At 45.2% G+C, this 17,175-nt stretch overlaps 1 protein-coding gene across 1 annotated transcript in view; it reads left to right on the top strand.

Annotated features, from left to right (window-relative positions):
* Positions 1 to 5,101, top strand: part of magixb (MAGI family member, X-linked b) — a 28,663-nt gene extending 23,562 nt beyond the window's left edge. The window contains exons 13-17 of the mRNA XM_084680606.1: positions 1,225 to 1,425; positions 1,592 to 1,668; positions 1,941 to 2,087; positions 2,169 to 2,307; positions 3,296 to 5,101. Coding sequence (XP_084536732.1) covers positions 1,225 to 1,425; positions 1,592 to 1,668; positions 1,941 to 2,087; positions 2,169 to 2,307; positions 3,296 to 4,329 — 1,598 coding nt within the window. The 3' untranslated portion in view covers positions 4,330 to 5,101. The remainder of the gene's footprint in view (positions 1 to 1,224; positions 1,426 to 1,591; positions 1,669 to 1,940; positions 2,088 to 2,168; positions 2,308 to 3,295) is intronic.
* Positions 5,102 to 17,175: the final 12,074 nt, after the last annotated feature.

Here is a 17,175-nt window from a genome sequence, read left to right as displayed (position 1 = left end):
ATTTAGCATCAAGGACAAGATCTGATTGGTTTAAACGGACAGAATCAAAGAACAAACTGAGATTACATAACCAAACCCTAACCTTAACTCACCGTCGCATAACATATTCGGACTAGCTGTGTTCCATCTCTTGTAATCAAGGGTCAGTTTGCTCCAGTGTGCACTAACACACACAAACACATAGTAACACACACATATGATGCGTCACATCATGCATCACCTGGATTGCACTCTCAGTTCGTCAAGGCATTTTGGCTTGAGTCAGTGTGACTGATGTGTGACTGACGTTTTGGACGTTGAGGGTAAAGGATGGAAATAAGTGGACTCTGCTCTTCTCACATAAGAAAATGTTGAAGCAAGCACAAACATCAAAGAGTGAACGAATGCAGAGTGTCTGGATGTGTGTGTGTGTGTGTGTGGTTAGTTTATGTATGGGTGTGAGTGAGAGAGAGAGAGAGAGAGAGAGAGAGAGAGAGAGAGAGAGAGAGAGAGAGAGAGAGAGAGAGAGAGAGAGAGAGAGAGAGAGAGAGAGAGAACACTAATTGTAGTCTTATGAAGGCTTTGCCTTTGAAAAAGAGTTGCTGATGGGGATTTTCTGTGGAAGAGATATGGACTGAGAGAATGTCTGTGTAGAGAGCTGGAGAGTGAACCCTTCTGCAGCCTCACTGCTGGTGTGAATCCTCACAGCTCTCTACCTTCCGGACCTTGGAGGAAATGAGGTTGAGCGACCCTGTGTTAGAAGACAGGCTGTACTTGAAAACACTGCTGAATCAATGAGCAGAAAAAACTGCTCCCTGCATGGTGTGTCAGCAGACAGAGAGAGGGCTTGATTGATGGTCGGATGAAGGAGAAAAGGAGAGTATTTTAGGAGGCATGGAGTGGGGGGGGTAAAGAGAGGATATTTAGTGCAATGATTTATAATATAACCACTGTCAAATCTCAGCCAAGTCTTGTTTTAGAATTTGGCTCATATCTTTACGATTTAAATCTAGAGTTGGCATTCTTGTATGCGCCTTACTTTTGACCTTACTCATTAGTCACTCTCTAAAGACTTTTTCATCAGAGGAGAAGTTGTATAGAGGGCAAATGGGCCTCTGGTCTCTTAAGATGAGCTCAAATAGTTTTCTCCCGAGAAAACATTTTCACATCCTCCTCAGCTAAATTTGGTAAAATCGTGGAAGTGTTCCTTCAGCACCCTAACTCTCCCACCCTCTCTCTCTCCAGCCACTTCACTCCTCCCTCACCGGTTTGTGACGGTGCGTCGAGGCAGCCCGGCTGCCCGGAGTGGTCAAATCCGCCCTGGTGACCGGTTAGAGGCAGTGGAGGGACGGTCGGTGCTTAACCTGCCCCACCGGGAGCTTGCCCACATCCTGCGGCGAGCTGGAAACACTCTGCGCCTCACCATCGTCCCCCGGCCCAGCACCTGTAAACACAGAGCCTAGCACACTCTCTCTCTCTTACACACACACACACACACACACACACACACAAATACACATGCTATAATCAAGCTCAGTTAAATTCAAAAGGATTTTCAACTATCTCCTGTTTTCCCATCCACAATTTAACCTCATCCAATTCTCTCCCCCAGACTCCTCTAGCCTATCAGAGTCCACAGACTACGACCCTAATCACAGAATCAGGAAAGGTCATAGGTCTCGGCCCAAGGTAAGCATGGAGGCAGCCCACTATCTGTGTCCGAGTAGCAATGTCAGTGTAGGCTCAGCGAACTTTCAATGAACCATGACGTCCTTTGTTACTGTACCTCTCTGCCTCTCTCTCACACAAAACAAATAATGGACCGAATTCATGTGCACATTTAAGCCTTTGCCTCTAACTGCTTCACCTTAACTTGACTCATCTAGTCTTTGTATTTCTCAGATAGTGGCTCTATGTCTTGCATTGTTCCATCCATTAAGAGCCTTGTGTGTTTGTCCTAGCATGACTCTAGGTATTACAGCGTTGACCTGGACCGTGGCCCAACAGGATTTGGATTCAGTCTAAGAGGGGGAAGTGAGTACAACATGGGCCTGTATGTGCTGGGACTGATGGAGGGAGGACCTGCCTCACGGAGCCATAAAATACAGGTGTGTGTGTGTGTGTGTTTCTGTGTGTCCATGTATGGATGTGCATGCTATCCATGCTGAGTCCTGTGTTATGTCCTGCAGGTGAGTGACCAGCTGGTGGAGATCAATGGGGACAGTACAGTGGGGATGACCCACAGCCAGGCGGTGGAGCAGATACGCAGGGGGGGGCACCGCATCCACCTGGTCCTCAAGAAGGGCAACGGTTACGTCCCTGACTACGGTAAGCACCTCCAGAAAGCCACTCCTCCTCCTGCTGTGTGGAAGACAGGATATGCTACCACACAGTCTCCAAACTCTTTCAACTTTTCCACATATCACTTAGAAGGGTATCTATGCAAAACTCTTCTTCCTCTGCTGGTGTGGTTACTGAAACTTGGGTCTGTTGGGGTTAATCCTTCTTTCCCTTCTTCTTCTGGGTTGGGATCTTTGTTCTACTTCCTCATAACCAGCTTCTGTTCTTCTTTTAATCTCTCTTTTTCATGCTTCTCTTCCTCTACTTGCTTCTCTTATTCCCTCTATCCCTTTCATCTCTTTCTCTCCCAGTGGAGCTCTCCAGTCTGTCTTTGTGTATGACCAACTCCAAGCTAGGGGAGCCTTGCTTCTATGTCATCGGCCGGACAGAGAATACGCGGTTGGTAATTGTTCCTGTTAGTTTTCCATTTTTCTTGTCCCCCTACATCCCTCTCCTCTATCACTACCAACTGTGTGTCGTCTTGACTCGTTGAAAATACCTTTTGTGTCGCTGTTTGTTGGCACCCCCATTTTGAAATCATGATCATTCACAAATGTTTTGGTTGGTGATGTTGACCCTGACTGATGAAGGTTCTGACTGTGTTCTGACTGTGATAGCCTCAGTCCCAGTCAGTTCTTTCAGTGAAGTTTTGATGTTTTATTTGAGAGAGGAAAATGAACATTAAAGGCATGTTGTTTATGAGCAGCATTTTGTTTTTGTTCATGATGGGGGGTTGATGTAGGGGAGGAGCAGTTCTTACACAACCTGGCCTCACTCTGATGGTCTCTCAGATGGACTTCTGTACAGTATTTAATGGTCTGGTTATATAATATACCCTGCCAGAGCCCTTTCTCCCTCTTACATACCTGCTCAATCTGTGTGTTTTTTTTCTTACCTGTCCTTATGTCTGTGTGTGTTTGTGCGTTTGTGTATGTGTTTGTTTGGATGCTTGGTGGGGTGCTGTGTGTGTGTCCAGGCCGTGAGCGCAGAGTCACCTCCCCTCCCCGCCCACAGCCCCCCCAGGAGCAGGGTCTGGCTGCAGTAGGCCCCACCCACAGAAGGAGCCACCAAGCCAAGACCAAGAGAAGAGGGCGGTCTTCACAGGGGCAAGGGAAGAGGAGAGAGGGGGGCTCAAGGAGGAGGGGGGGGCGGCGGGATTCAGGGAGAGAGGCGGAGTCAAGTAGAGAGAGCCCAACCTCCGAGTCAGAGGAGGAGAATGTTGGCAGAGGACAGAGGGCCGAGAGGACGAGGGACAAAGTACGCTCTCAGAGTTTACCCAGAGAGGCCCTCCGAAACCTCCGCAAGAAGGACACAGAACAGGAAGCAGATGAGGAGGAGGAGGAGGAGAGAGGGAGGAAGGAGAGCAGAAAGACAGACAGGAAAAGGAAAAGCAAAAGTGAAGACAGAGTTGGTAAGATTGAGCCAGAAAAGAAAAGAGAGGATGAGGAGGATGAGGTGGAGGAGGTCATGGAAAAAGAACAACCTGATGCCATTTTACCCATCCCTTACCAAAGACTGCCCAAACCCAAACTAGACTGGGAGGAAAGTGAGGAGGATTTGAATGAGGAACAGAGTGAATGGGAGACGAGAAGAGAGAGGGTATGGGAGTATGAAATGATGAGAGAGAGTGATCTGGATGGTGAAAGGGGAGAGGAGAGAGAAATGGACAGGGATCGACTGAGGAGAGAGGAAGACGAGACGAGCGAGTGGGAGGAAAGGCCCCAGCCTGGTCTGGTCTCTCCTGGTCCTGTGTTGAGTCCTAGGCTACAAAGAGACCACTTCTCATTCCTCACGTCCACACAGCTGGAGAGCGCCGAGTCGGAGTCCGGAGATAGCCTCTCTGATGGCAGCGTGTCTGCTGCCAGTGTGTCGGGCCTGTCCCTGGCCCCGACTGGGGGGCCCCGGCTGCTCCCTGGTCCCTGGCTCCCTCCCAGCTCCCCCAGCATGGCCCAGCTCAGACAGGAGAGGAGGCTGGCTGGCGGAGGAAGAGGAAGAGGACCTGTTTCGTGACTCAGTGTCTCAGAAGCTATAGAAAACCTTATCGGATCCTTTACTTCACACCCTGAGCCAGAATCAAGCCAATACCTCTGTCTCTTGTTAGAAAACTACACGTTGACTCTATTTAGTTTTCTGCCACTCTTTTGATATGTAGTTTAAATATTCTTTGTGCCTTTTGACAGCTGTTTTCTGGCTGATGTTAGTCAATGTTCACTGTGTCCATTTGTAAATAGTTTGGGTGACCAGCATACTGTACAGGTACATTGAACAGGAACGAGCAACCATCATTTCACATAGTTCCTCTTATCCTCTCTTCATGGAAGCTCTCTGTCCATTCTCCTCCAGGATGTGCAATACATAATGTAGTTTTAGGGGCATTGGAAGAAGATTTGAATTTGTTGTTGAGGATACCTTCATGCTTTCAGCCACATCCAGTCGCTATTCCTCTAGGTCCCCATTCTATCTATGGTGGCAGAGGCTACTGTACCTACTGTTGGTGCTCTAGAACCTTCAGCTATACAGAGACAGAATTTTAATTTACTCATACCTCATGAACCGAGCAATAAAATGCTCAAGGGAATTGGTGGTGCTCTGTTTGTTGTTATTATTCTATGTGGACACACAAAAAATCTCCACAACGTTTCATGTATCTGGTTATTAGATTGTGATGGGTCGAAGAGCATATTAAACTTTGTCAGCAATTGTGTGAAATCTATATCCTGTAAAAACAAAATATTTTTTATGAAAATAAATTACGAAAACAACTGCTAAAATACAATATTTATTGGAGCCCTAATTTATATGCTGGCACTGTTAAATTAAGATACATTTGATATGAATACTAATGACACCTGTTAATAATAATACAATGTTTGACTGGCAGTAGGCTATACTGAAATTAGGATTTATAACAATATATTAGATTGATAAACAAATATTGCAATAGTGAATGTGGTTAATACACTCACAGCAGTACAATGTGGAACAATTGATTTTGTTTATGTGTATGTGTGACATCCAACATGAACATCTCATATATGAACCAGTTTATCAGTTTCAGTATTATTTACTTGAAGAACATTCTGTGGCCACTGTTTAGCCAGGGATGTGCCCCTCTGGTGCAATGCACAGTTGCCTTGGTAACACAAACCACATTGTTTCAATCTCTGAACCATTTCAACTTACAAACTGAATCTTGAAGCTTTGAAAGGATGTCATTTACAACACAGAGGTTGGTCATTTCGTCGGTTCACTTATTACTAAATTACAATGACATCTGGCCAGTTGAGGGTAGAGGTGGAGAGATCGTATTTTTCTACAGAAGTTACTTTTCAATCCTCAGGTTTTTTAGATAAACATTTATGGATTCATTGATACAGAGATATAAATATTAAGAAATACACTTTTTTAACACACTGTTATTCAAGTAGCAAACATTGTGATGAGAACCTAGAATACAGTATATCTCTATGGAAGCACTTGGTGTTTGACAGAATCCTCTGTAGCTACAGATTGTGTCTTCCTATTAACATATATATATATATATATATATATATATATATATATATATATATATATATATATATATATATATATATGTATAATTCCATACAGTTTATTCTCTGCTGTAGTGAGCAGAGAATAAAGAGTTATTATTACAGTGGCCAAAACTGAATTGTAATATGAATATGTGGAAATAAATTGCTGGTTGTCCCAGCCACTACCTGTCACCGTCTTGGAGGGGGAGCTCATTAGAGTAACTCTACCCACAGAGTTTGCCATTACAACCATCAACATCTGACAACCTGACCAAGCCAGGACAGTCTGGCTTGGATAAATATCAAGACCGTTATTGGTTATATTAACATGTTTCTTTACTTTTAATGAAAATAAGCCTATACATTGTTACAATTATCAATAAACAAAAAATAAACTATTTAAATGGATGGGAATATTTGTCTTGACTACCAGTCATTCGCCATATTTGAATTTGTACATGTTCTTGACTGAATGCATGGAGTGAGACTGTGTTCAACAAAAAGCAGTAGATGGCAGCAAAATATTAAAGGTGGTTGTACTGGTGAGGAATGAGAGTTCAATTATTGTTAGCACTGAGCTTTGTCACATCCATTGTATGTTCATGACGCTGTACAAGTGTGTGATTGTGGGGGGGTATTTATGTGGATTTGAGAGAGGTCTTTCTGTTCTTTTTAACAAGAGCACATGGGGACATTGTTCTACCCTGAAATCATACTGTCAGCCTTCAAATATAAATCATTAACAGCACATTTTGTCAGGCAGGGCTGGTGTGTGTATGTGCATGCGTGTGTGTGTGTGTGTGCAAGGTCAGAGGGGCACAATTTGAGGCACAATTAGAAGTATATAAACTAGAATGAGCAGGATAGAAAGAGATTTATGAAACTGATGATTAAAAGAGAGGTTTGAAGTTGATTTTTCAGAAGGTGAGATACCATGATAAACCTGAAGGAGAAGGCGAAAGGTTTATCGCTATGTAGCACATGAATCATTTATCATACTCTATAAAAGAGCAGGGATTTCAAATTTCTTAGGTCACTCACTCTAATATTAATACAGTACATTCACTCAGTGCATAGCAAAAGCCTCACCTGTAAGCTATAAAGATAGCCAGAGAGACAAGGAGAGAGAGAGCCTGCATGCACATGGTGAATCTCAGATATGACATTGAGGTTTTAAGGCAGTATGGTACAGTTAGATAATCCTGTTATACTAAAAATAACGCTGTGCGAAAGGCCTGCTTTTTCTCACTCTATTCCTACAGATGTAATTCAATTAAATCTACTAAAGAAAGGATCTAGATCAACATGTTATATATTGTCGAATAGTTTTATCAAGACTCACTGACTTTTGATAACAATTAGCCTATTTAACTATAATTTGGGAAACGGAAGAAACCAGCGTCAAATACTTAATTTGCCATTTATTACAGGGCTATTGTAACAATGTTGTGATCATTAAATAGGCCAGCGTGTAAAGTTACCACAATTAATTTCTGTAGAGGAGGTGGAAACTTCATTCATATTGTAATGTACATGTGCACTCTAGAATGTTACTCTGTTGCGCGTCGCACACCAGCGCTCATCTTCTGCAAGCAACGCGCGCGCTCAGTGCAGTTCAGAGATTTGACGAGTCCATCAACGTTTTGTTATGTGCTACAACTGGGTTGTCAAAATGGATAACTTATTCTGAATATCATCGGGAAATTGTCTGTTCGATAACTTTGTTATTGCATAGGGACAGGGTGTAAGCAATCTAGAAACTATGAGTTTTGAACAACGTCAGTTTCAGGATTTAGGTGAAACCCTCAACTAAGAAAAATAACAAACATATGCATTATTCATCCGGGAAGAAGTTGGACTATCCAAAGAATATTCGAGGGCTTGTAGTTTGAAGACGTTTGGTTGGATGCGCGGTGTGAAAATAAACGGCAGTCTTCCTGGACGAACATTTGGACAAGGGCTGTGAGTTCAAGCTACTCGGATGTGTTCAAAGCAGGGCACGGGCGAGGACCTGAACCTCAACAATGAAGTGAACCGGTCATCCAAAATCTTTACCTTGTCTTTAACAGAGACAAAACTAGTCATGGGGTGAAAACCATGAGCAAACTGCGGGGATATTCTATGTGGGAGGGAACATGGAATATTCTGTATTATGTAATGCTTGACAAAAATTGACAATTAGTGGATCATCTATCTACATTTACCCCTCTCTCCCCATCCTTGCTGAGGTAAGAGGCAGGTAAAATATGGTTTGAGGAAATACTATTTTGCAGATATTCAACTTGCTTCTACCTATTCTTAAGGGGGTCTTAAAATCAGAACTGTTCATTGGTAGTTCATAAAGGTGTTTATGTATGGTCAGAAATCTGGATATTCTTTGCTTTATAGATCATCTCTCAGCCTTACGATTCCTCTGTCTTAGTCTGCCTCTATCCATCTTTCATTTTGATTCTGGTTAACTGATGACACATTCTGGTTGAAGTGTGATGACACATTCTGCTCAAACTCTTGAACTTCAATCCCACAGATTTGGAATGGTCTTTCATGATGCTTAACATGAAGATATTGGAGATTCAGCCAGTCCTACCCAGTCATTATTGCCCTTTAGCACCTACATGGTGTAGACAGCCTTGATCCATGTAAAGAAATTCTAATTATTGTTTTGCACTGGGATTCTGGAATATGTAATCATACAGACCATCTTGACACACTCTGCTGTGTCATTCCTCTCTGAATCGCACACAGGTTTTGATTGAATCTCTGAGGTCTGAGATCATCTTCTCGTTCGTCTTCTAGCACCCCTGTCTCTTCATCCCTCTCCCCCCCCACTCATTAGGGCTGGTGGGGGGAGTGGATCTGGCGCTCCAGGGTCCTAGAGGTGGTACCCTGGAGCCGGGCCTCTCAACATGGAGACAAGCCCTGAGAGCCCAAACCGGGCCGTGGAGTACCTCCTGGAGCTCAACAACATCATTGAGAGCCAGGCCAAGCTCCTTGAGACCCAGCGTCGGAGAATCGAGGAGCTGGAGGGCCAGCTGGACCGGGTGAGCCAGGAGAACAAGGGTCTGAGGCTGGAACGTCCTCCACGAGAGTCACAACCCCCTGAGCAGAACCACAACCACAGCCAGCCCCTCTCCTTACCTGTACACCCAGGGCCTGTTCCTGGTCCTGTGCCCGTGCCTGTGCCAGTGCCTGTGCCTGGTCCCAGCCCTGGGTCTGGTACTGGTACTGGGCCTGGTTCTGGTTCTGGGCCTGTGCTTGGCTCTGGCAGCACCCCCGCTCCCACAGCACCCACCACTGGGCCCAGTAGGAGTCACACCAGGCTGACCCGAGGCCTGTCCTTTGGCTCAACCCCAGCTGAGCGGGAAAGGCTGGAGCGCACAGACAGCACCGACACCAGCAACAGCTCCACAATACGCAGAAAGTGAGTTCCTCATTGTTCATCGTTTATCTTTATAGCCTGGTGTTCTCTTAGCTGTTTTAATTCAGTTGCGGTCTGGGGATGCACGACACTGTGTAATGTACAATTACCCCAAATCTTTAATATTGTTGTAAATTGTAATAATTACACAAGCAGATGAGGTGTGTGTTGAAAAGCCCCTCAGAATAACAAAAAATTATCTTGTTGTAGGTTCTGGTTAATTAAGTTCCATGATGGCATTCTAAAATATTGAATATAATAAAATGTTTTTTTCCCAGCAAAGTAACCCAGTATATAGTTTACATTAGGCCCAAGTGTAGATCAATTACCTACTTCCACTCCTTATGATACCTGGGAGCTAAATGCAATGCTATGCTCATCCAGATCATCCTAGAATGAGGAGGAGTGTGCTTACTATAAAGCCCTCTATGCATAATAGTGTCTAATGTGTTCCATAGTGAGTGTCACACTTTGACTTCTGGGACTTCCATTCAAGGGGTGTGTGGGTGGTGGGGGGTGGGTGTCTGCCTGTATTTCCACAGGCAGTTTCCTAATTAAGCATTCAGTATGTTCAATGTAAAGGCAATGGGTGGGCTGATAATGCATTAGCTTGAGTGTTATCTAAGAAAGAATAATTTAATGCATTGTGTGATGTGTGTAGGTTGATTTAGGGTGGATGTGTAGTACCCAGAGAAAATGTGGATATGTGTGTGTGCCTCCCCGTGAAATGTTTGTGTTGTGTTCATCCTTCCATCTGATTAGTAAAACCTAGCCTTCTGTTATCTCATCGACGCAGTTCCACATCTCTTTCTCAGAGCTCTGTTATTTTCTAGTTAAGACAGGGTCAACTTGAGGAAAATCTGTCCTTGGTTATTTCATGTTCTATCTAATTCTATTCTGGGTGAAATATCTCTAATTGTGGAGGCAGAAACCCAGGCAAGTTCCTTTGTACAATTTTTATTTAGTAGATATTGACCTACAACAACGGTAGAATCAACAGAACCATCATCATTATCATCAGTTTGGTGCCTTATGGCTGAATCCCCTACCCATGTCTGCGCACTCTTATGTTCTCAGTCCCTTATCAATGTTTGATTTAGACTAGTCTAAATCCCCTATTGATTAGGGCTGTCTTTTCTTCCTTGCCTTTCCTGCATGCCCCACTCTCTTCGTCCCATGGGGCGAGTTAGTCATTAGATGGGAACACATATCAGTTATTTATGTGGGTGGTAAATGCAGTGATGAATCGCAGATGTAGATCTTGCAGACCCCCCGGGCCCCCATGCTAAGGGTGTGTGGTGTCTGGAGCAGTCTGGTGGCCTGCCTCTACAGTGCCATTCTGCTGCTGTTCATGTTCATTTGATTTGTCATATTTGATACACAGTTGACACCTGCCCCCTGCTGAGATCTACACAGCCTCACATTGTCCTCCTCCAACCGCAGGCCCCAACACTCACAGGCCTTGCATTGGGCCACAGCATTCTAACTTCTAATAGATAAAGGTTACGATCATAACATTGTCTGAGCCCTACATTCACAACATAGCAGGTGAATGATGGAAACAGGAGACAGGGACGGAGAGGGAGAAAACATGACAAGAGGAATGGAAAGAGACGAGAGCGACCCCATCTCAGCATGAGTCACTCGAAAAGAGAAACGGTGGAACACACACACTGATTCACCATCTGCTAGCAAGGGGGACAGAGAGAGAGAGGGGAGAGGAGGGATGAGAGAACAACACGACTAGTGAGAGATGGAGTGGACAGTATTTGCGGTCACAAGGTTCAAGTTACTCCAGCGGCGTAGCTCTACTCTGTGCTCTAGTGCCACGTGTCATTAGGATAAGGCGTAGAATTAGACTCGACAGACAGAGATGGTAAACTGTGTCATGTCCTAAACCATAACAAGAAAACAAGCTAGTTTAGCCCAAACAGCTGTCCCATATTCTAACCTACTTCCTTCCTTCCTTCCTCCTCTTTGGTTAATGGAAATGTGAACAATATGAGTCTGAAGCCTTCGGGTTAGGTATGACGTCAAGTCTCCTCTCTAACAGAGACAGAGACGGGCACCAGTGATTAGGGCCTCACTGCCACAGTTTGAACACAGCTGTTTTGTTGTTATTTTTGGAGAGTTTATGGGACCGAGAGTGTTTGTTTGGGGGCTCTGTGCACTCGCATGTGTGCGTGTGTGTGTCATGTGTAAAACAGAGAGGGAGACGCACACAGAGGGAGCTAGAGAGATTAATTAGTGTGACCAGAGTATAATTATTGCTGGCCCAGGGGTGATAATTACTGCTGAGTTTGAGTGTGTTCATGTGCGTGTGCATCAATGTGACTTTGTGTGTGTGTTTGCGTGAGTGCTTGCCTGTGTACTTGTGTGTGTAGGGTCAAGTTCACGTGTGAGGGTATGTGTGTGTATGTCATATCTCCTGGGACGTCCATTATTAGACAGCTAATGCCATCCTACAGACTGTAGTGGTGGTTATTGGAATGGGCTGACAGTTCTTGCTGGGTGAGAGATCACACCGTACACCATGTAACACACTTCATCTGCCTCTAAACTGCTTGCTCTAAATTCCCTCTGGATGAGGAGGGGAATGTAGAGGTCTCGAGGACGAAAAGTTGGAGTTGCTGACTGATGTGTTGTACTGAGGCGTATTATGTCATGTGTAACTGACTGAAGCAGCTCTCTCTCCCTCCCTCATGATGGTAGCTTTTATTTCGTTTATTTTGTGCAGGTGGGACTGCATCGTCTCCTCTCACTCTTCAGCTTTTGCTCTCTCCCTTTCAAAATTGTACGTCTCTCCTCTCCAGGGAACTGCTTGGATATAGCTGTGCTTAGTAGGTTGACATTTAATCTGTTTTAGAATGCAGAGAATAGTAATGGGTTTTGTTTCAGCCAAAGCTAATTTTGTTCCACTTCTCCAAAATGTTCCCCTCTGTCTCTCTCTCTCTCTCTCTCTCTCTCTCTCTCTCTCTCTCTCTCTCTCTCTCTCTCTCTCTCTCTCTCTCTCTCTCTCTGTCTCTCTCTCTCTCTCTCTCTGTCTCTCTCTCTCTCTCTCTCTCTCTCCCTCTCTCTCTCTCTCTCTCTCTCTCTCTCCCTCCCTCTCCCTCTCTCTCCCTCTCTCTCTCTCTCTCTCTCTCTCTCTGTCTTTCTCACTCTTTTTTCTTGCTCTTTCTCTCCTGCTCTCTCTCATTCTCTCTCATTCTCTTTTACTCTCTCTCCCCCTCACTGATTCTGTTTCCCACTGCTGCAGATATGACTCAGAGGAGCTGCAGAAATTACTTTTGTATCCCTCCCTCACACACTCTCTCCCTCCTCCATCACCATCTGGTTTTCCCTTTCCCTGTATTGAGTGAAGGAATCAAGGAGCGATAATCACTTGTGATGAGATGATGGCTTGCTCTTTTCAAAGCCCCTACAGCACTGAAGCACATGCCAAACTCCATACACTGTGGTACTACTAGTGTATCAGACAGACTTTTGTTTTGAATATTTGGAAATAAAAACCATTATAAATTACAAAATAAAATACCGGTACTGAAAGACCAAATAGATGGGAAAGCATGGCTGATTCCGATGTACTTGACCGGTTCAAGTACGTTACTGTGTGATAGAAGATAAGAGGTTCTCCTTGGGCCAATGGAAATAGGCTGCAGGCTGCAGTCTCCTCAGCAAGTTGAGCACCTCCCATTCCACTGCTACTCTACAGCAGCACTGTCAGTGCTTTGAGATCAGAAACTCCGCTCTTTGACATTGTGCAATGGAATACCCATTCCACAGAAGATTCATAATGCAAAGATCGGTGTCTGTTTTCATGGCCCGGTTCTGAGCTGATGAAAGTGGAGGAGATCGTGCAGATCTTTCATCTCCTGGGACTGTTGTTCTGTGTCTAATCATGTGTCAGCATGAGGCCGGGCAGTGTCACGTTCATGACTGTCCAATGAAGCCCCTGCTTCCTGTTTCCAGTGTGGCCTGACCAATGACCTTGTCTCTCCCTGCTCATGCTCAGACTCAGCTCTCTGTGGTAGTTTCCACCTCATTGCTCAGTCTGAGTATGTAGCTCTGTTCCCCAGGGAGACACACGCATCACATGTGCTTGTTTTGGTGTGGAGTTTGATCATACAGTTCATTTAGCATCTCAGCTGATCCGCTCTGATTATTTTTGTGTTGTTACCAAGATCAGAATCCACAGCAGCATCCCGAATCCTTACATTACTAACTGTAACATGACCTTGTAGACACTGTTGAATATCATTATCGATTTGTGTTGAAAACTATAACATTTTTAGCTGGGATTGAAATTACCTTGGCCTAGGTTGCTAGAATTCTGTTAAAGACATGGTTGCTGTGGAAACTGTAAGCTTTCCCCGAGGCAGTTCTGATATTGTGTTTGCATCCATCCGCCTCGTGCCCCACGTCCCCCGCCCCCGCCCCTGCCCTCGCAAAGCCCTCTCACCGCCCTCATCTCTCTTTACCTCCCACATTCACCCAGGCACAAGCTGAGTCAAACACCCTACCACACAGCCCTGCCCTCCCCACCCCCACCGATGGGAGTCCAACTGCTTGGAATGGCAGCGATCACCATTAGTTAAATTGGAGGTTGTGTGCGGATAGCAATAATTGTCTTGGAACAATGACACATGCATTCTGTCACACTATTATTTTCCAAGGGTCTCATGTGGCCCTGTTCTTCACACCAGGAGGTTACATGTGACTTTTGATTTGATGCACTCTTGGCCTAAAGTATCTCCTGTGGTTTAGGGGTTTTCCACATCATAAGTGGACAAGAGGAAGTGTTTTAGATCAGCTTCAATAAATTGCTCCAGCTCCTTCTAAACACGCATAAATTATTAGTAATGTGCACAATATTACACTATATCACTTACGCATGAACCGATGGCCACATGCACCCATTCACACCGCTGTTCAGTATGGACCCGGATTCTTCAAACTGGACGGGGATTAGCAGTACTTTTTGGGCTTAATTTATGAAACTGTCCTTTTTGCCCTTGGTACTGGTTGTAGTAGTTGCTCCACCCTGTGTTGCTTAAGTACTTTATTCACTCTTCTATCCAAATGCAGATAAGTGCCTCTCTGACACGATACGTGTGAAACACACATGTGAATGCTCTATGGAGCAGAATAGAGAGACTGGTTACCGTGGGAACAGTGTGAGCTCTTCTGTGAAGAACCCTGTGGGCGAGTGACAGAATAGAGAGAGGGAGAGAAGAGAAGACATGGTAGGAGTGAGAGACAGAATAGAGAGAGGGAGAGAAGAGAAGACATGGTAGGAGTGAGAGACAGAATAGAGAGAGAGACAGAGAGAAGAGAGACAGGGTCGGGTTGAGACAACAGAGAGAGGGATGGAAGACAGGGTAGGAATGAGAGACAGAGAACAGAGGGAGGGAGAGAAGAGAGACGTGGCAAGGGGGAGAGGACGGTGAAAGACATGAACTGATATGAGTGATAGAAAGGAAGAGAGAGATGGAGGAGAAAAGCTATGCAGAGAAGTGCGTAAGTGACAATCTCTTCATGGACTCCAGCTGCTAAGTTGAATCATTATTTTTGGTGGCCATGCACAAGCTATCAGAATGGTCTCTACATGATTAATTGTGTCATTAAACAAACCCCAAACAGACCAGCTACCTTCCTGAATATCATGTCCCCATTAGTCATGTCAGCCTTGTGAGAAATCCCTCCCCTCGTCACCTAATGTTTCATCTCTGAATAAATCATAAATCACAGCTGATGAACAAACAGTGCCATGCTGGAGCCCCCACACACACAAACATGCACACGCGCCCACACACACACACACACACACACACACACACACACATAAACACACACCTAACCACCCCCGCACACACACGTTCACTCACACACGATGGATTGTTTATAGGTGTCCAATAGTACCAGGTGTGGATACATAGAAGATGGCGTCGTATGGTAACTGTAACTGTGCCCCTCCTCTACTCTGCCTCCGCCTGGCATTGAGCACCAAACGCCCACACAGGCAGTCCACGCTGTTGCCAAGCAGCGGGAGACTGAAACCCGGAACGGGGGGGGGAGGGAGAACACACGCGTAACTTTAGGCTACAGCGCAGCAAGTGTGGCTATCTAAATGTCTCCCTTCCTCAGCAGGAGTCACAGGGTCATCCGCTGGAGGTGGGAATGACGCAGTCAGCCTCCACATGTATGGCTCTAGACCATGAAGAGAATGGTGAGCTGCAGGTTTTGACAGAGAGGCAGGCTAGATGGGTTAGGCTGCTCCACGAGCAGAGCCTTGTGAACGTGAGTGCTCTCAGCTTCTGATCCAGTGTTCACAGTGGGCGTGGCGGTTCCCTGAAACAGGTGGTTCGGTATGGAGAGCAGGCAGAGAAGACTACTTCGGGGATTTTCTCCACATATCATGTTTGTGTGAGTGTGCTTCCCCACACCTTTCTCGTTTGGGGTAGATTCACCTACACTCTGACAACTCTTGCCGATGTATCCATCCTGCTGGGGTTTGGAGGAAGTCTTTTCTCTGAGCAGCGGGTGCCCCAACCCGATTTCCGCTTCCACCTCCTCCGCTACATCTCCACTCCTCCGCTCCTCTCCTCTTGATTATTTTCACCCTGGGCCTCCTCCGTGTGCAACCTCTGCTACTCTCCTGTACTTCACTCTCCACCCACGCCTCCCCCCCTCCCTCTCTCCAGTCTTCAGCCTTCCTGCTTTAAATACACACCAGCGCAGTGGTACTCTGTCAATTCACTTGTGTTTGTTCCATCCTCACCTTCCTCTATTCTCACTGTCCTTCGTCAAGAACACCACCATTTCTTTTACATTTACGTTTAGGCATTTAGCAGACGCTCTTATCCAGAGCGACTTACAGTAAGTACAGGGACATTCTCCCCGAGGCAAGTAGGGTGAGGTGCCTTGCCCAAGGACACAACATCATTTGGCATCGAACTGGCAACCTTCTGATTACGTAATAGCCCGATTCCCTAACCGCTCAGCCGACCCCCTTTTAACATGAATAGCTTAGTGTTGTTCTGTGTGCATACATGTTTGCCTGTGTATGCACCTGCGTGCTTGCGTTTCTATATCTGTGGAGTGTCTGCAATAATTATCCCTGCCCCTTTCTGTCAGGCAATCAGCGCACACCAGCAACTGTGTGGGTAGTGTGTGTAGTCACTGGGTGTATTGTGTGTAGTGTGAGTATACAGGATATGTGTGTATACACTGTGTGTGTGTGTTGTGTGTGTGTGTACGGAGGAGGAGTGGGCGGATGGCAGTGTGTGTGTGGGCAATGCGTACGCAGGGAATTCAGAAATAAATAGGGACAGTCATGATGCATAAGTCAGTTCCCAGATAAGCCTGTCATTACTGTTCTCCATGAAGGATGTGCAGTAGTAGACATGGTTTGTAATATGGGACAGGCAACTCAGCCATAGTGTTGCATAGCATCTGCACCAAACTGTCACATTTGCGCTCATTGGGGACGTAGGAAAAAGTACATTGTTATTCTCTTATGAAGATAATTACTTTCCCACCATGTTTGTTTACCTGTCTCATAAACAGGGTCCAAACTGCCTCCTATTGTTTGTAGACTTCATTTAGCACAGCTTTTTTTCTTTCAGATGTATTTGCAGTAATGTGATTTTTCAGAACTAAGATAACTTTGAATAACTTCTATTGAGTCACTAAAAATAGAGGGGCTGTGGGCATAGATAAAACACGCTGTTCAAACTGCTGCTGACAGGATATTTAAATTGGAGCTCTTATCACCCACCTCCTTAAACATAATTATAATCTTAAACACTCATTTTGAAGCTGTCAAATTCAAAGGCCCTCTCTCTTACTAATCACCCAGGTTGGGCTGATATTCTGGTGTCACCTTTAGCAAAACGTTTAAAG

This window comes from Hypomesus nipponensis, chromosome 18 (assembly GCF_054491055.1).
Source record: "Hypomesus nipponensis isolate SF chromosome 18, ASM5449105v1, whole genome shotgun sequence".
NCBI lineage: Eukaryota > Metazoa > Chordata > Actinopteri > Osmeriformes > Osmeridae > Hypomesus > Hypomesus nipponensis.
Note: the sequence above shows the minus strand (reverse complement) of the source record. Positions and strands in the feature narration are given on the sequence as shown.